General features: G+C 59.1%; 1 protein-coding gene across 1 annotated transcript; it reads right to left on the bottom strand.

Annotated features, from left to right (window-relative positions):
• Window positions 1-196: 196 nt before the first annotated feature.
• Window positions 197-16,323, bottom strand: TP53I11 (tumor protein p53 inducible protein 11). The gene is made up of 8 exons (XM_036326116.1): window positions 16,124-16,323; window positions 5,834-5,913; window positions 5,268-5,427; window positions 4,621-4,679; window positions 4,363-4,411; window positions 3,865-3,961; window positions 2,956-3,057; window positions 197-2,510 (listed from the first exon to the last, which is right to left on the bottom strand). The coding sequence occupies exons 3-8, from the start codon at window positions 5,394-5,396 to the stop codon at window positions 2,377-2,379; spliced, it is 570 nt and encodes a 189-aa protein (XP_036182009.1). The 5' UTR covers window positions 5,397-5,427; window positions 5,834-5,913; window positions 16,124-16,323; the 3' UTR covers window positions 197-2,376.
• Window positions 16,324-19,191: the final 2,868 nt, after the last annotated feature.

Here is a 19,191-nt window from a genome sequence, read left to right as displayed (position 1 = left end):
CAAGCGAGCTGAGGCCCCAGCACCCACGTCTGCAGAAGCCCCCTCCCCTCCCTCGTGGGCCCCGTCGAAAGTCTATTTTGAAAATGGTAAATGTTCCTCGCAGTAGATAGCAGAGCTAATTTATCATGTTTATTCCCGGGACCCCTTTTATATTATATATCAAGAGTTTTGTAATATAAAACAACACCCACACTGATGGTTTTGCACTGGTTTTTGTGACCGTTTCTTACAAAAAGAAAAAGGAACGAAGAATAAATAGTGACCGTGAAGAAAGGTGGTCTTGATTTGAGGGTGGGCTGGGGCAAAGGGGACCTGGGGGGACTGGGCAGGGGCATTCTGGGTCTCCCCAAATCTTCAGGATGGGAGCTGGGCCTTCCTCACTAGACTTGTGGGTCCCCTTGTCCCTCTCCCCTTTGTCACCGTCTCCTCCCCAAGGACTCCCCCTCACTCTCGCCCTGCGTGCCCCCACCCCCCAAGGCCATGTCTGCCTGCCAGAGCCCCTCCCTCCAGGCCTCACTGGAATGTTCAAACAGCAGGAAGTGCATGGACACTGCCCTCCAGTGGGCCCTCACCACACCCCGTGCCCTGCACCCCGCACCCCAGCTGAGAGTGAAGTAGGTTGGCCAGCTCAGCCCTAGCAGATGCCGAACACAGAGCCCGGCTCCAGAGCCCATACCTCCACTTCCCTGCCTGCCTCTGGAGGGGTCTACCTGCCGGGCCCAGCGGTTATTCGGACAAACCACCACCTGCCGGAGAACCAGCCGGGCCTTCAAAGGCGTGGGCCAGATGGAGGGCCTGGCCTTGGTCTGGGGCACACCCACCAGTCACCAACAGCACCTCCCAAAGTGGGCAGTGGGCAGCCTGCCTAGGGCTCTCCCTGGGGACAGGCACACACGTCAGTGGCAGGAGATGGACGCCAGGAAAGAGCTGGCCCTTCCTTAGGTCTGCTGTCCCTTCGGCTCAGCCGTGGTCACCAGCAGCGTAGCCTTAGGCCCCTGACCCGCCAGACCTCGCTCCTCAGCTGTGCTGGACACTAGGTATGTGGCTGCAGGGACAGCAGCGTGGAGCCCAGTGTGGGCAGGTTCCCAGGCACAGGTCCACCCGGCAGTAGACAGAGCTGGGCTGCACTAAAGACCACCCATCTCGCCCCCAAACACTCTCTGTTCCAAGACAGAAAGCGAGACTGGGCCTGGGCTACTGCTCTCCACACCCGTCCCCAGGACACAGGGCTGGAGAGGACAGTGCTGGGAGGGAGGAGGGAGTACTGGGGGACACACAGGCCGGGGGACGGGGGGGTCTGCAGGGCTGTTCATTCTGAGGGAGCCAGGTGTCCGCCTTCTCCATTTGCGGGGCGGGGGGTGGGGGGCTGGGGGCGTGGAGGGACATGAGAGGAGGTGTCCCGCTGAAATATTTCTATATTTTTCCCCAGCTGAGCTCGAAGGGCACCCAGTCTTATCCTGCTAGACCCTGGGGGCAGCCCAGGCTGGAGGTCCAGAGGGCAACACCCTGGGGAGGGGGGGAGGGGAGGGGAGGAGAGGGGCTAAGCCGGGTGAGCATTAGACCCTGGAGAACATGCCAAGTTCAAGGCTTTTCTTCTCATCTCCAAGCCCCATCACCTACAGGTGGATCTCTGTGTCCACGTCAGGCCAGCCTGTGGGTGAGGCCTCTGGCAGCCTCTGCACCCAGGCAGGTTGGGTGAGGGGGGGCTCCTAGGAGGCCCCAGGAGCTGGGGTGGAGGCAGAGCAGCCTGGATCGAGGCCCCGGAGAGCCTGTGGTGGCCGGGACAGGGCTCTGCTGCCGTGGCCTTCCTGTGAGGTCGGCAAATGCCAGCTCAAAGACAGCCACCCCCACCTGTCGGCCTGCGGCTGGGCTGTGGGGAGATTAGGTGCCTGTGTTTAGGGGTGGAGAGGGGCCCCCACATGTGGGAGGGCCCACAAGGAGTAGGGGCACAAGGTCAAGTTCTTGGGTTTTCCAGCTGCCTGGGCACTCGATTGGCTGGGGGTAAAGGGGGAGGACAAGGAGGCAGCCCACAGCCTCTCTCAAAAGAAAGAGCGTCCGGCAGAAGGGGTAGGACCTCGCCTCAGCCCGATACCCCGTGATGCAGGCTCTTCAGTCCGTGTCTGTCCAGGGGATCCGAGACCAAGAGGCTCAAGAAAAGAGGTGTCATTGTGTGGGGCAAAGAACAGGGTGCAGAGGCCCTGTCCCTCCTCAAACCTGAAAGCCCTGATCACAGCATTCGGGGAGAGCCCGGGAGGAGGAAGGGGGCCGCTCCTGTCTGCCTGGGGCAGGGCAGGGTCCTTCCTGCCTTCCATGAACCAAAGGGAAACTGAGGCCCCGGGCCTCCTTGCCCAAGAAGGGCCCCAGCCCAGTGGTCATTTAAACTTTCTTGGGTTTTCGGCCGACTTGGTAATAGTAGTAAACGCTGATGGCGACAAAAAGGAGGCGGCTGGCCAGGAGCAGCAGAATCCCCAGGGACATGAGGCCGGTCTCGGCTAGCGTGGCAGTGACCACTGTGGGAGAAAGGCCAGGAAGGAACAGAGGTCAGAGGGCTGTGCCCTCACCCCGCCACAGGACGGCAGGCTGATCCCTGAGCTGGGGGTCCTGCCAGCTGGCTGACCCCACAGACACGTCTGTTCTGATGTCCCCCACGCGGCAGCAGCAGGAACTGAGGTTTGCATGCGGGCAAAGCCCGTGTGTGCTGTCACCCCAGTGCCAGGGTGCGGGAGGCTGTGGAGATGCCTGAGTGTGTATTCAGAAGACACAGGTAGGTGTCCGTTGCGTGAGCACAGGTGTGCAGGCACACAGGTAAACACAGCTGCAGGGGGGCCTCCTCCTTAGCCAGGTTTCCATCACTTCCTAGAAACCTCAGTGGCAAGAGCTGGGAGGTGGGGGAAAAGCTGCCCTGCCCACCCTGCCGTCAGCCAGCCTCCCCTCCCTGCCCACCTCAGGACTCACCCAAGAACTGGACCCCGAAGTAGCAGGCCTCGGTGAGTAGAGTCCAGCGAATGATAACCTTCTCGGCCGTGTAGAGAGCGTTCCACATGATCAGAGAGATACCTGGGCAGGGGTAAAGAGGGGTTGGGGGCAGGACAGCCCGACCCACCTACCCATTTGGGGCAGGGGCAAGGGGCCTGTTCCTTGTCCCTTTGGCCCTACATGGCAAGGGAGCCCGGATCCTGTACATCCACATCTCCTACCCTCACACATTTCCTCAAATTAAAACTCATCACACCGTGGGACACGGGGCAAGTCACATCTCCTCGCTGGGACTCAGTCTTTTCATCTGTAAAATGGGAGACCTGAGCTCTAGGTACCCTGCCCCTATCAGGTTCTGTTGTGATTCTGGGTTGATGGGCTGTCTGGTCCTACAGTCACATTTTCTTTTCAAATCGACTGCTGGAGACAGAAAACCTGAGTCCATGAAGGTCTCTCTCTAAGGAATTCCCAGGGGTGGGGATGGGGGTGGGGGGAGGCAGACCATATTCCCAGGAAGAACCACCTACTTAGCCTCTACCAGGCCAAGCTTACAGTGTTTATTTTGCCTGCTTCCCTAGACTGTGAGGCCCTGGAGGGCAGGGCCCTGGTCTCATTCATCTCTGCACCCCAGTGCCCAGGTGGTGCACTACCAGCAAGCGCTCAGTAAATGCTGGTCCAGAAGATGGCAGAGCCCCAAACCACTGGGTGCATTTTCTATCAGTGGCCACAAGATGGCAGCATACACCCAGCAGAGACAGACAGCAGCTGAAGCGGGGCTCTGGGAAGGGAAGCCTCTGCACAGAGGAAGACTCCCCAGGTTTCCCTCCATCCCAGTTGGGACCCCAGCTTCCCATCACCTCCCCTAGAGTCCTCCCCAGCAATACTCACTGAGGAGCGCACCCCCATAGAGGCGGATGGGGGTCTTGCTGGTCACCTGAGCTCCATCAAAGACGGCGTCATAGAGCTGGTCGGGGAAGGCCAGGGCCTGGGGACAGCAGTTGGGAGGCTCAGGGGGAGGGGGACATTGTGAAAACTCCCTGGACATCTTCCCCCAGGAAGTGGGCCAGGGTCCCTGGGACAGTCTGGGGTCAGGACCTTAACTGCCCCCCAACCCCTTCATGCCAGGACGGAAGGCCCTGGGGTTGCCAGGGGCAAGGGGTTGCCAGGAACAAGGTGTTGGGACCATGGCCACGGATCCAGGATGCTGCGGGGCAGGCAGGCACAGGTGGGATGTGTCAGGAGCCAGGACATGGAGGCAGCCAGCGAGCCTTGACAGATGGGGCCTCATGGAGGCCATGGGGTGAGGAGAGGCAGCAGGGGGCCCTGGGCAGGGAGGAGCCCCTCGCAGAGGCCCAGGTTTCTGGGGTGGGGGGGTGGGGGGCTCACCATGACGGCAATGCCAGAGAAGAGCACAGCAGAAACAAACTGCCAGACCCTGGGAAGGCACCAATAGGAAGGTCACAGCCAACCCCTGGCCCCCACCCCAGGCCCCAGGGGATACCCCTCTCCAGCCAAGGTGCCCAGGGATGGCTGGTTTGGGGGGAGGGAATGAGCTGGGATGAAATCCAGGGCAAGACCAGTGGGGCAAGGCTGATGAGACGGGGTCTTACACAGCTCCTCCCTATAACACACACGAATGCTCACCTCAGTCCCAAAGGCTCCCGAACAGCAAACTTGATTTCATTGCCCAAGACCTGGCTGATCTGTGAACACAGAGGGGAGGGGTCAGAGGCAACCAGGGGGAAGGCATGCCCAGGCCACTCAACCCCCCAGGCCCCCTCTCCCGGCCTGCTCAGGAGCCCACCTGGTACCTATGCTTAGCCAAATGGCCACCCAGGCTGGAAGGTCCCACTGAGGCCACCCACTGCCTCCCTGACACCAGAGATTAAGGGAAGCTGAAAAGACAGTGGCGGAGAAGGAATGCTCGGGGGTCTGCCAGACGTGGGCTTGAAGCCCGGCTCCTCTGCCACTTCCTGGTGTGGCCTTGGACAAATCACTAACCTCTCTGAGCCTCAGTTTCCTCATCTATACAATGGGCTGATGCCTGTATCTGCATCTTCCAGGACTAGCAAGATGAAATAATGCTTCTAAAACAGCGGTATACTAACAGGCATATAATAAGCACTCAAGCCTAATTATCAGTTTTGTTATTATTCCCCTGACATCTCCATTAAGTCTCTAGAAAAACGAGCTAAGTCTCAGGGCTCCTGCAGCTCTGTGGGTCTCGGCTAGTCTTCTTGGAAAGTGGTGGCCAGACCCGCCCCCACCAGGTCCTCAGAGGCAGACCCCACCTTGGAGCGGTGCACCTCCCCGTCGTCATCCTCGCCGCCCACTCCAAGGATCTTGCGGGTCTTCAGGCGGCTCACGAGGTCCGTCTGGCTGTGCTTCTTCATGAGAGGCGGGGGCTGCTTGGCCGCCATCTTGTCCTGGAGCCCGGCCTCTGCGGAAGGGCTGCAGGGGGACACGGGCCTCAGGCCCTGGGTCCCAGCTGCCAGACCTCAGGGGGCAGCCTGACCCAGCCCAGGGCCTGCGGAGGCTGGGGCCCAGGCTCCCCAGTGAACTCCTGCCCAGACAATTCCTGCTGCCCAGCAAGCCCTCCCCGCTGCATACCTTCTGGGCTCAAGGCAGGGGAAGGAGCTGGCATAGGACCCGGCTGAGCCAGAGGAAGGATGGCCACGGAATGGGCAGGGCTTCAGACAATCCAGGCCTCTCCCCTCCCTGCCATCAGCACCCATCACCAGCCTCCCCCCTGCCCCCCCGCCCGCCCCACATGTCTGCCCATGACTTCCCCCAGGCCCCAGGCCCCAGGCCCCGGCCAGCTCCCAGCTCCGCCTTGGGCTAGGTCTTAAACACCTACTGTGTGCCAGGCACCGTGCAGGGCAAGGGAGACGCAGAGATGAGTTGAGTGCCCGTTCTCGCCTTCTGTCAGCACAACACCTACACAGACGAGACAGGAGTGAGAACCACAGTGAAGCAAAGGCTTCCAGAAGCTGGCCCTGGGGTGGCGTGAGGCTCCTCTAAACGCAGCCACTCCGCCCTGCAAGATGGGTGCTGTTTACACCCCTTCCTCAGATGAGAAAACCCAAGTTCAATGAAGCTCAACCAAGTTCAATGAGGTTCAACAGAGACCAGCAGTGGGTGCCACCCATATTCCAACATCTCATTGCCACCCACGGCCACCCTCTGGGAAGGCAGGGCCATCACCCCGTTCACAGACAAGGCTCAGCCGGGAACCTGGGCTGGACTGGCCGGCCTCCCCAACCGGGCCTCCGACCCAGGTCTTAGTGCTGGGTGGCCCCAGGCAAGCCTCGCTGACCAGGGCTGCCAAAGGCAGAGAGCAGAGATGTCCCTAGGTCCCCTCCAGTTTCCCAGCCCCCCCCTCCCCACCCCCCTGTGTCTTAAAGCAAAATGAAGCACCCAGCAAATAAACATCAGATCGGAGAATCAGACTGTGGGGCGATCTGATAATGAGGCTGTAGGCTTAGATACACTGGGCAGGACGCACCAGCTAGAGTTTGGAAAGGAGGGCAAAATCCGGCTGGGAGGTCTCCAGTGAGTGCGATGTCCCTGGCGATAGCCCGCCTAAGCTCCCCAGCCCCACCCTCATCTGTCAACTGGGGGCAGGTATGCCTTCCCCTCCCCCACACACACCTGGGGGCACCAGAAGGCAGCGCAGTGCCCCATGCCTGTAGGCGGGAGGCAGCCAGTCCCGCTGGGGGAGCCAGGGCTTAATCACACTGCTCCTCGGGGACCCAGGAGCTGTCACAACACCTCAGCCACTTGCCACCACCTCCCCGTGAATCCAGATAGAAGCTGTAATCAGCTTGGCATCCCTCCCACGGCCAGGCGGGCCTGAGAGCCACTGCACAGTAGTATTTATTCCATGGGACGGATGTACCAGTGTCATTATCGTCACTCACCAAGGAACAACTGGGTTGATTCCAGAGTTTGATGACTGTGAACAAAGCTGCTATAAACATCCACATACAGGCTTAGTGCAACCATAAGTTTTCATTTCTCTAAGGTAAATACTGAGTTATACGGTACCTCTCCATTTTGCTCTAGGAGAACTCGCCAAACTGCATCCACAACGGCAGCCCATTTGCATCCCCCACAATGCATGAGCATTCCAGTTTCTCTCCCCATCCTGCCAGCACCAGGCATGGTCAGTCTTCCAACCGGTCTCCCTGTATTTTAACCCTCTCTCACTGGCTGGCCATGCTGTCTGACTCAGTCTTTACTGGTTGTGTGACTTGGGCAAGTCTCCTCACTTCTCTGAGCCTCAGTTTTCCCCATCTGTGAAATGGAGCTATACTACTTCCCACCTCCTAAAGATTTAACAGCAAAAAGAGAAGCTTGGTCAGAGCACACAGTGCAGCCCCTGCACATTTAAATGAAGAAACTGCAGTCAGTGAGGATGTGCTGTGAGGCAGGTATAGGATGGTGGCCCAGGACCCCTGCCTGAGTGGGGGCAGGGGGGCGGGGGCTGATCTGTCAGCCATCAGTCAGAGCAAGTTACTTCTCTGAGCCCCGATGTTCTCATCTGTGAAATGGAAACCCTTACCTTTCCCCTAGGGCTGGGCTAAGGAGAAACAGCATGAGGACAGGAAGCGCTTCAGGAAGGGCCAGCTTGCTGCAGAAGGCCTAACGGTTAAGAGCTTAACTGCTGAAGTCATACCTGAGTTCAAATCCTGTCCAGCACTTCTTAGCCGTGTGCCTGTGGGCAAGTCACTTAATCTCTCTGTGCCTCAGCGCGCCCCCGCCCCCCACCTGTACTTGGGGAAATAAAGGGTCCTACCTTCAAGGGATGCTGTGAGAACACAGGCTATCGTTGTGAAGTACGTAGGGCAGTGTGTCTGGCCCCTGGAAAGTGCTCGATGGAGCTGGGCACTTGGACACTCCGGCCCCACCCTGGCTCCCCATGCAGCAGTGGCTCTGGGACGGAGGCCAGGGAAAATCAGAAGGGCCTCACTAGCATTTGCTAACATCTCCCTCCGTTGGGCAAAGCCCCAGACCTCAGTCCCATGGCATGAGGCTGACTCTCAAGCCCCAGCCCCCAGGCCTGGGCTGTGTCAGTGACTCCAGCTCCTCTGCCCAATGTCCTCCCCCAGCAACACACAAAGCTCCCGTCTGCCACACAGGCCGGAGCCATAAATCAAAGACGGTGAGGCGTGGCAGGGCCAGCCTACTGGGGCTGGGTGTAAAGGGGCTCCGTCTGACACTGGCATCACTCATAGGTGGGACCAGCTTTATCCACAGGCACTGCCACCGGGGACCTGGGCGGGCGGGACCCACTGCAGCCACCCGCCCCAGAGCCCAGCCCCAGCACGGAGCTCACCACCAACAAAGAAAGGGCCCTGGCACCTCCCAGGGAGAGCAAGAGCTTGAACTTGATCTCCAGGGAGTGGCCCCTGCACCTGCCTCTAGTTAACTTCTTGAGCACTGAGTTCCGTCCCATCTTCACCTGCAGGACCGGGCGCTGCCTGGGGAGGTAGGTGAGCAGCTGCACCACTCCTGTATACCCATCAGCCTTAGGCATGCCCACTCCCAAGGCAACCCTTGAACTTCCCTCCCTATTAGAGGCCATTCTGTGTATTTATTTTAGGCCTGGCCTCACTTTAACCTAAGAGAGGACAGAGGGCACCTCCTTCCGATCCTCTTCCTCCACTCAGGCTGGACACTGGCTTGGGGCAGCCAGACCTGGGTTTAAATCCCGGGTCTGCTCTCCTACAGGCGCAGGGCTTTGGGCAAGTCGTGCAGTCTCAGTGTTGACCCTGAGCAATGGGGGTAATGGGAAGGCCCACCCTGCAGAAGTGCTGGCGGACAGAGGGCGTGCCGTGCGGGCAGTGCCTGCAGCAAGGCACCCTGCCCGCGACAGACAGGCCCACGCTCCTGACTTCCCTCTCCCTTCACTCGGCCGCGCACGATGGAAAAAGCCTGCCTGGCAGGGCTGTCACGCTTCCTTTCCCAGATCCAGTCTGAAGGGCCCCAGGGCTCCCCCGGATGCCAGGCTTCCCCAGCACCAGAGGAAGGTGGGGAGGAGGGCTGCCCCTCCATCTACACGCTCACTTGGGGGGATCTGCTAAGCAAGAAGGGAGACTGTGGCTTGCAGGCCCCAGCCCTGAGTTCATGACCCTCTGCATTCTGCCCTTGGACAGCTGCTTTGACCTCGATTCCCAATAAAGCTGGGAAGTCGCTCCTTTTAATAGCTGTTTCCACTTCTGAGCCACTGCTCAGCCAGGAGGCCCCCTCCTGCCCTCCAACCCCCCTCCCACCCCATCTTCCTTGTTCCTCCTCCCAGGGCCCTGCCCTTCCTCCTCTGGGCTCATGGGTCCATACTCCCAGTCATGTCACGGGCAGTTGGCCTTCTGAGATTTAGTGAGCTGAGGCAGGGCTGGTATTGTGCCCATCTGAGAGTGTCCCTGCTGCACCCTGGCACGCAGTAGGCACTTTGTCAGCACAGACAAACGAGACAGGCTAAGAGAAGCAGATCTCACTGCCCACCCAGGACACTCAGGATCACACAGGGCCCAAGGGGGCCTCAGCTCCAAACACACAGGGCAGAAAGCTGAGGCGGAGGGGACAGGACCTGCCCCAGGCCACACATGAGCCGGTGGCAGAGGAGGGCAGGAAGGGGGCTTTGCAGTCAGGCAGGGCTGGGCTTCAATTTGCTACTGGGCAGGTGGCCTTGGGCAAGGGCTCCCTAGGGTGCTGAGGACCCCAGGAGAGGGTGCAAACACCAGAGGGCCTGGCAGATGGGTGCCAGGACGTGGTGGGGTCAGAGGACTGGGTGAGAAAGCTGCCTCAGAAAGCTGCAGCCGGCACTGGGAGGGGACTGCCAAGGGGCGGGGTGTCAACAGGGCCTGGGACAGTTCCGGGCACATGGGCTCAGCATCTATTTCTGGTAAGTTAGTGAGATGGGAGTGGGGTTGAGAGGCCCCTGCTGGCCAAGGTCTGACTGGTAGCAGCCCATCCCCACCCCCCTGCCTCCTGTGCTTGACATCTGAGGCCAGGGGAGAACATCCCCAAAGAGCTCCCCGTGGCAGCAAGACAGAGGGGCCAGGACTGGGCAGAGGCCAAGCAAAGCCCCCAGAGGCGGAACCAGCAGGAAGGGAGGGCGCAGCGGTGGTAAAGGTGTCAGAGGCGGATGACAGAGTGGGGTGGGGAGGGGCATCTACTTCACGACTGGTAAACTTGGGTTCAAACCTCAATGCTTTATCTCAATTAGGCAGTAACCTCAGAAAAGTTTCTTAACCTCTCTGAGCCTCTATTTCCTCCTCGAGAAACCACACTGCTCCTTCTCAGCTCGCAGGGCTGTGACGAGGCACACGGAGCAGGCAGTGGAGGGCCTGGCACGGGCTATGTGCCAAGTGAAGGACAGCAATTAGTAAGGCTACCGGGCGGCTGCCCAGGCCCTGCTCCTGCCGCAGAGCAGATGGGCTGGGGCATCGTTCTGCCAGTCCTAGAGGACCTCTCCCAACCCCCGTCCCCGGAAGCTGGGTTTCCATAGAAACGGCTGGACTACGGAGCTGTCCCCATCGTGGAACCTGACTGGCAGGGGGAGGGGAAGGAGAGGAAGGGGCCTGGGCCTCAGAACACCCACCACCTGTGATTCAAAGGGGAGTTGATGCTGCTGTGTCTGCCAAGAACCACTTCCTTGCAAACAAGAGCCCCTGCTGGCAGCGGGACACACCTGTCCTCCCATCTGGTAAGGAGAACGGTCCCCTGGGCATCCACCCTGGGGCTGGAGGGGGCGAAAGTACTTCCAGACAAGGAACTCCCTGTAACCACAACCACGCCCTCTGAGACTGGGGTACTATCACCCCCATTTCACAGGAATGAAGGCCAAAGTGTCTCCTGGGGTAAGTGGCAGAGTTGAAATTCAAACCAAATTAACTGGCCATCCTGAGAGGAGTTGGGGAGCACGTCTGTGGGAGTGGGAGCCTGACCTCCAAAAAGCACTAAGCTCTAAGCTATCATCCCATCTCCCCCTGAAAGTCCCTGGCCCGTCGCCAGCATCTGCACGCCTCCCTGGGGTCCAGCCTCCCTGCATTGGTGAAGCCCTGGGACTCCAGCAGGACCTGGGAAGGGCTTCTGGGAGACCCATTGTTCTGTTATCACATCGTGCAAAATAGCTGGAAATGGGATCTGGGACTGGCAGCATCAGGCAGTGGGAGGCGGTAAGAGATGCAGGCCCTGGCCAGAGAGAAAGGGAGGCACAGAGCCCAAGCCAGGGGGCAGAGCCACACCATCCACCCTGTGGTCCCTGTCTGGGGCAGCCCATCACTCCTTTGGGCAAGATGGGGTTTAAAGACCCCCAGCCCAGAACCCATGACCTGGGCCCTCAGGCAGTGAATCTTGTGGGGTGGGGGTAGGGGGGCAAAGGGGTCTGTGTTCACATCCTGGCTGGGCATTTGAACCTCTCCATTCCTTAATTCTAAATGGGGGTGACAATGACCGACTTACTAGATCGTAGGTGGGTTAGAGCTAAACTAGGAAGTTGCAGGACACAAGGGAGGCCGGATGGACACAGCTGCATAACCGACATCATCACAGTGGTCTCTGGGTGCAGGTTGTTGCCGGGGGGTGGGGGGGGGCAGGTCTCAGGGCCCACTGGCTAAGGGAGGAAGCCGAGGCCAGGCTGGCATGAGGCAGGGCTCCCTTGCTGCATGTCCCCCGGAAAGCGTAATTATTCTAAACTTTAGAATCTAAAGGCTGGGCCAGCCTTAGTCAGCCTGGTCTCTCAAGGAGCCGGTGAGCCAGGCTGCATCATCCATCTCTGTCACCGTCACCGTCACCACGGGCTCAGCTCAGGGTCCACGCTGCTGCAAAGGGCGAGGATGACAGAGTAGAACTGGCAGGGGGAGGAGGGAGCATGATGCGAATCCTGCTGTGGCAACAAGCCCGGTTCCCACGACAAAGCTCCGTAGTCAGGAGAGGGATCCCACGCTCCATTTCCACGAGCCTCCAGGAGCGCGAGCTGGCAGCAGAGGGCTCCCACTGAAGCTGGAAGGCTGGTGGGGGAGCCCGAGCCACTGGGCTGAGACAAGTCAGCTGAGGCCACCGGCCGATTCTGCCACAGGGCCAGATTCTGGGACTCAGTTTCCGCATCTGAAAATATGGGAGTGTGGTCCCTAGGGCCCCCCCGGGCTGTGACATTCAGGATCTGGCTTCCAAACCCTGCCATCCACTAGCCACACTCCAGCTGCCGGTCTCCAGGTCCCGCCACTAGTTCTCGTTTTGAAGGTGCCTCATCTCCAGAAAGGCACAGGAAAGCCGGAGCTCCCATCACAAACAAGTATCTGCAAAGCTTCAGGGACAGAAAGTAAACATCGCCTGCTGAGCTGCAGAGGGGAGAGGGCCCAGAGGGCACATCCCTGGGGGCCTTGACCTGGGGTCTGAAGCTGCTGCTGTGTGCAGGGAGGGCGGGGTCTTGCTGTCTGTCACCACTCAGAAGTCACTAAGAGGGTTTTCCCTGGCCCTGCTGTCACTCACAAAGGGCAGACAGGGCACATGGAGAATTCCTGTCCTTTCCAGGGACCATGTCAGGACCCTCAGAGGCAGCTGGTGCTTCAGGATCCCACGGGGCTGAGGTCATTGGGAGAGCCTGGTTCCCGGATTCCCTGCAGCCAGAGCTCCTCTGAGAAGGCAGTGGACACATCCTTCTCGCCTCCCCCCCCCTCTCACCCCCCCCCCCCCCCCCCCCCCGCCCCCCTAGCTACTCAGGAACTCAGAGAGGGAGGAGGGGAGGAGGGAAGTTTCCTTGAAGGGAGACTGCACCATTTGAGTGAACTTTTTCAGAAGCAAATGCCTTCTGGGGAGTTGGAGGAGGCAGGCAGAAGGGTCCCTATACTTTTCCCAGGATGCTGATGGGCCAGAACCACGGTCCAGGACTGACATCTCCCCCAGGGTTTGGGGCCCTGGCTTAGTAATTAAAAGAGGAGGTCACAACTAAAAAGGTTTGTGCTTATCACTTACTAGAGGCCCGGTGCACGAATTCGTGCATGGGTGGGGTCCGGCCAGTCCACCCCAATTGAGGCCATCGGGGGGAGGGGCTGCAGGAGGTTGGCCGGTCACCCCTGCCCCTGATCAGGCCGGTTGGCCAGCCGCAGTGTGCGTCATAGCGACTGTTGTTCCCGTCATTCCAGTTGTTCAGGTCGCTTGGCTTTTACATATATAGATTAGCTGCATGGCCTTGGGCCAGGGACACCACCTCTCTGAGCCTCAGTTTCTCATCTGTTAAGCAGGTGTAATAATGACACCTGTGAAAAAACTCACACGAAACACCTAGAAAAGCACAGTACCTGTTTCGTAGTGAACGCTCAATAGTAATGTTGCTGTTGTTATTCTCAGACTAGGAGACTCAGTCCCTTGCTTCAGATTTCCCCTTGACCTTACCATAAGCTTCAGGACAGGCACCCTCCAGGGACTCCATCATCATTAACTACAGAGTGGGGCACTTACAAGGGGGTGGCCATGGGAAGGAAATGGGAAGAGAGAACCCTGGGTCAGCAGGAAGATGCTGCCCTGAGTGCACTGACAACAGGTGGACAGGGAACTGACAACAGGTTGCAGAGATATGGAGCCCCTTGGGTATAAGCCTGGGTGGCTCCCCTCCAGGTCCCTGGCACTTGGCCAGCTCTGGCCCTGGGAGGGGCACAACCAGGGCTGCGGATGAATGGTTGAGGTGCAGAGTGAAGGGAAAGTATTGTGGCCCAGAGTCAGAATATCAGGCACCCCCCACCCCCCCCTACAGCTGCCGCTCCATGCTGTTTCAGGACATCACTTCCCTCCTCTGTGAAATGGGTAGGCTCCATCCCTTCTCAGCCAGCCTTGCCTCCTGTCTCGTCCCCACTGGCTCCTCAAATACAGCAGGCACATTCCAGCCTCAGAATCTCGGCACAGGCTGCTCTCTGCAGGATCTTTCCTTCCCAAAGATATCCCCACAGCTCACTCCCTCAAAGCCTGACCTCAAAAGTCACCTCCTCAGGGGGGGCCTCCCTGACCACCCTATTTAAATGAACAATCCCTTCCCTGGCCCAACACTCAACTTTTCCCCTTCACCTCCCAATACACCATTGATTTTGTTAGTTATTTGCCCCTTAAGTGTCAGTTCCCAGAAGGCAAGAATCTTTATTTTGTTCCCAGCTGTCTCCCAGCGGGGCGCTTTGTTCATTAAACCATTGTTGGTGTACAGCTCACGTTTTCTTCAATGAGTGAAAGCACAGATCGGTCCAGGGACGTGTGGGATATAATTGCACTGGGAGGATGTGGGGATTGCTATCGTGAGATCTTGGGGGAGAGGAAGCAGCTGAGCGTGGGCTGGGAGAAGCTGCAGGGGGCCTGAGAGCAGGGGGGAGAGGGGGCTCCTGCAGAGAACAGACTTGAACAGTGGGCCCCAGCTGGTGTTGACATCCAGATCCGAGTGAAGGGCTTTGGGCCTCAGCCCTTCACCTGAATTTGGGAGGACTGATTAAGGGGACAGCATGTGGTCTGAAAAGGAGAAGCCAGGGCAGCTGGCTTCCAGGATACTGGGGGCAGAGGGTACCTCGGGGACCCATTTCTCAGACGGGATCACAGAGGCCTGGAGAAGACCCAGTACCTTATCTCCTAACAACCCCACAAGAAAAACCTTTCCTCCTCCTGGTCTGAGTGCGGAGCTTCGGCTAAGGTATGTCTCTCCAACAACCACCCACCCCACCCGCAGTGTCCCTGGGATTTGAAGGCTGCAGGATGAGAGGGTTGTGGACCCCCCTCTTCCACAGGCCTCCTGGGGCAAAGGTCCAAGAGGCCACAGAGTTGGGGTGAGCATTCCTGCAGCCCCGGGGCCTTCATCCCGCTAGACAGCCCCATCAGGAAAAGTTTGTCTGAAGGAAATCAACCAGGAAGTGCGCAGCGGTGGGGCTGAGGTGGTGGAGGCAGCCTTGGCTCCGGAGGAACCTCGGACTTAACGGCCTCCGCCACGCTCCTGCCCCCGCCCCCAGCGCTCCGATCCAACCGAGAAATACGCTCCCCTAGGGAGGCAAGGAGGCAGGCGTGGAACCGGCACTGGTTGGGGGCGTGGAGAGTGGAGCGAGGGGACCCAAAGCGAAAGCCAGGCTCCGCTAGGCGCGCTGGGGATGGGCGCGGCGTCCCAGGCGGTTCCTCTACAGACGCGCAGCATAGGTGCGAGCTTTTTGCCGACAGCCGGGGACCCATCCACCCAGCGCCAAGCCCAAGGCCCCACACTGCCCCCTTCCAGCTCAGCGCGCCACTCGGAGGCGGGTGGGGGAGGCGCGCTGGTCTCCACCTGTGCCTGCCCCACCCCGCCCCCAATAACTGGGGCTGAGGCAGGGGTTCCGTTTCTGCCAGCTCCCCCCCCGCCCCCCAACCCCAGTCTGGACACCGAGATCCTTTAAGGCCTTGCTCCTCGCCCCCTCCAAGGTGTCCTTTATCTCCCAGCTCCAGCCAGTTACCCACTTTGCAAGACTCCGGGCGGGGAGCTCCGGGCTGTGGGCGCCTCCGGGTCCCCTGGCCCAGGATCCCCGCTCCCACGGCCCCCTGAACCAGAAGGTAGAGCCAGACCTGTGGGCTGCGGGAACTCTGCCATCTCCTTCCGGGGCCCTGCCCAGGCGAAGAGGGGAGGAGGGGGATTCGCAAGTTTTGGCCGCGCGCTGCCCGGACCCGGGAACAATGGCAGGTTGGGGATGGGGGCAGAGGGGGAGGGGGAGGGGACAGAGACCTGCGCGCGAGGGCAGAGTCTGACTCCTGCGAGAGGAAAACTGCTCTTCGCTCCGTTCCTCTCTGGCTCCGAAGCAAGAGCGAGAGCCCGGGACGGGAGGCTGAGGGCGAAATAAGCAGTCCGGGAGAGAAAAGAGCGGAGGACCAAGCTGAGGAGAGGGAAGCCGATCAGAGGGAAGGGCAGCGAGCCGAGAGCGCAGAGGAAAGGAGCAGAAGGGCTGCGGGGTGGCGCCTGGGAGAGCAGGGAGAGGATCCCCGGGTCCCGGCCGAATCCGCCGGTGCCTAGAGGTCCCGGGGCGCCCCGCTCACTGCCCCCAGCGGTCCCCGCGGCCGCAGGAGCACCGCGGAGCTGCGCAGGCACCGGCCGGCGGGCGGCGAGAGGGGCGAAGTGCGAGGCTCCGGAGCGGCGGTGGGGAGCAGAACTTACGTTCCCAGCGCGTGCCGGGGCCGGCTTCGCGAAACGGGCGTGCAGGGGGCCCTCGGGCGCTCACATCACGCCGCCGCGCCGGGCAGGGCAGGGCAGGGCCGGGCTGGACTGCGAGCGGCACCCGCGCGGCTGGGGTTTGCCCGAGTCTGGAGGCCCGCGCTGGTCCCTCCTCTCAGTGCCGCGCTGAAGCCAATGGCGCGCCGTCCCCTCCCACGCACCGGGCTGCCGCGCCCCCAGGGTGGCCGCCGGGGCGGGCGGGAGGACGAGGTTGGGGGGACTGGGTTCCGGGCTCCCCAGCGGAGGCTTTCCTGGAAAACGCCGCCCGGGGGCGCGCTCACGCCCGAGGAGAAAACGCTTGGGAATCAAAATCCAGGCCCCGCGCCGCCTGGCCGGGATGACTTTCTTGGCAAGTTATGAAGACTGCGCCCTTTTTGGGAGACCATCAACCACCCCACAGGTCGGCAAACCACACTGTCTTAGATATCCTTGGGGTGCTCCCTGGAGCCTAGGCCGGTGTCTACAATGGGAAGGACTGCTTGGCTGGTAGATACCGAGTGTGCAGTAAGTAGCGCAGTTATAATGGTCACTGGCTGCCAGCCCATCGGGGCCACGCACTGAGCCCAAGGTGTTATGGGCATCAACTCATTTGATTCTCACAGCCACCTGTGAGGTCCGGGCGTTCAGTCCCATTTTACAGATGGCTGTCATTAATGTTTGATTTCATTTAGCCTTCTGGCTTCCAGCCTAGGCCCAGTCTTCTCTCCCGCCGCCCCCACCCCCTCCCCTTGGTGTGACTTTATCAAATAACATGATCACACACACACACACACACACACACACACACACTGTCATGACTAAGATCTTATCTGGGGCTCCCAGACATGTGGAGTGGGTAGGGATGCTCAGTTGTCAGACTAAAGAGGGGTGAAATGGGGCTTGGGGACTCTGGAGGCTCTTTGGGAGCCTTCCAGCCTAAAGAACCAGGCTCCTATAAGCAACACCCTTCCCCCCAGATTCTGGACTCATTTCAACCCTCGGTGACCAGTCGTGTGCTCACCCCAACTCCCAAGACCCTGCCTGCACCCTCCTCCTTAGAAAACAGCCTGCCTCTCTTCATCTTGTCTGATGGTCACAAATGTGTGGGAGGGAGGGAGGGGGGTGAGGGGGGAGGGCAGAGGAAGGCAAGGTTGATGACATGCTCCATTTCACAAGACAAGTCAATGGGGCAGAGAGAGGTGAGCGCTGGTGCCCCAGGCGTCTAGCTAGCTGGGCATTTTGACTGCAGGTCTGAGTTCTTTCTGCACTAGTTCCTTAAATGTTAATCACGTGTGCTCTGGAACCAGACTGCCAGGTTCAAATCCAGGCCCAGCCTCTTGGTGACTGGCCTTAGGCACACAGAGACAGCAGTAAATGACACAGCTCACAATTACACAGGCAAAGTGTAATTGGAGGGCCGGAGTAGAAGGAAGAGACTATTCATTACCACCACCACCACCCCCGCTGCCCCCCCGCCCCCAGCATCCACTTTCCCTAAAGCTCCCATAGAAGCTCTTGTTCTCTTCCTTCCCACACTTGTCTAAAGTGATGTGCATCTAGTTCGGGAACATTCCTTAGACTGCCATTCTGCCCTTAACTTTCCCGAGTTACCTCATCTTTACCTTGAGCATTAAAAAGTTCACCTCGCTGGGCTATTGTGTGGATTAAAACTGGCATTCATAACGCGCAGCCAAATCTAAGCAAGAATAGGTTCTCAGTGCCTGGTAACAATGAGCTGTCATTATGATGCACGAGAAGGAACTGAGGGTGTGAGAAGGGAGATAGGGCCCTGGCTCTGCTCCTAACTGGCGATGGGGCCCTCTGCTGCCCTTGCAACATGGAAATATAAAAACACCTGCCTCTCAGAGCCTGGGAGAGTCAAGTGAGGCAATTAGATGAAAAAGGTTTGTAAGCTGGGAAGGCTGATTCCTGTGATTATCATTATTATTGTGATTCTCGTTATTATGAAATCTTTCCCTCAAAAGAGAGATAAAAAGGGGGATGGAGCCAGGAAGGCCAGCTGGGGGAGGGTCACTTTCCTCCACTGGGGAGCAGCTGGGCTTCCCTCTGCCCTGGCGCCTGGGTGTGAGTGAGTGAGTCTGTGTGTCTGTGTGGGCCTGTGCAGGTGGGTGCTGGCGATGGCATGGGCACAAGGAATGTCATTGTCTGCACCAGAAATCACTTGTGGATTGTGAATTGCCCCAGGAAGAATACAAATGCAATTGGATTTTAAAGATGCTGGTTTGTCCAGCTGGTGTTGCTCAGTGGTTAGGCATCGACCAGGAGGTCATGGTTGGATTCTGGTCAGAGCACATGCCCAGGTTGTGGGCTCAATCCCCAGTGTGGGGCATGCAGGAGGTAGCCAAACACTGATTCTTTCTCATCATTGACGTTTCTATTTCTCTCCCTCTCCCTTCCTCTCTGAAATCAATAAACATATATTTAAAAAATAAAAAGATGCAGGCTTTGGGCCTAGTTTCAGAACCTGGGCGGTGGAGGAGAGAGGCGAGGGGGAGGGGTTGAGCCTGGTCATAGGGATAGAGGCTGGAGAGAGGTCTCAGCAGCGATCCCCTCCATGGGGATGTGGGGGTGGGAGGTGCGGGAGGAGGAGCACATACTGGAAGAGGATGTTGGCAGAGGTCCTTGTGATTGAGTCCAGAGGTTTTGGAGCTGATGGACCTGGGTTCAAATCCTAGTTATGGGACCATGGGCCAGTGCTTTCATTTCCCTGAGCCTCAGTTTCCTGCTCTTTGAAATGGAGATATCAGTGCCTACCTCCTGGGCTTATTGCGAGTTTAACAGCATGGATGCCTGTAAAGCAAGGAGCGGGCACGTAGTAAATTATTGTTGCTGGTCTTATTAACGGGCAGCCAGAGGAGGAGGGAGGGAGAGGGCCGCAGGGGTGCTGGTGCTTTGTAAACTGTGAAAGGTGGCTCTGGGGTTGTCAGGCCAGGGTGGGTGAAGCTGCCATAAGGAGCACCATTTTGGCCCAGGACAAAAAGGCCACTGTCCCAAGGAATGAGGCAGAGGGG

Source organism: Myotis myotis, unplaced genomic scaffold, assembly GCF_014108235.1.
Source record: "Myotis myotis isolate mMyoMyo1 unplaced genomic scaffold, mMyoMyo1.p scaffold_m19_p_10, whole genome shotgun sequence".
Lineage (NCBI taxonomy): Eukaryota > Metazoa > Chordata > Mammalia > Chiroptera > Vespertilionidae > Myotis > Myotis myotis.
The sequence above is the reverse complement of the archived record's forward strand: the minus strand, read 5'-3'. Positions and strand labels throughout refer to the sequence as shown.

Bases quoted from the DNA above. Each gene is read 5' to 3' on its own strand.
- TP53I11 (XM_036326116.1), bottom strand. From the start codon at position 5,396: ATGGCGGCCAAGCAGCCCCCGCCTCTCATGAAGAAGCACAGCCAGACG. The intron at 4,412-4,620 runs GTGAGCATTCGT...GTGCCTTCCCAG, and splicing joins CGGGAGCCTTTGGGACTGAG to GGTCTGGCAGTTTGTTTCTG. The intron at 3,962-4,362 runs GTGAGCCCCCCA...TGCTGTCCCCAG, and splicing joins TCTCTGGCATTGCCGTCATG to GCCCTGGCCTTCCCCGACCA.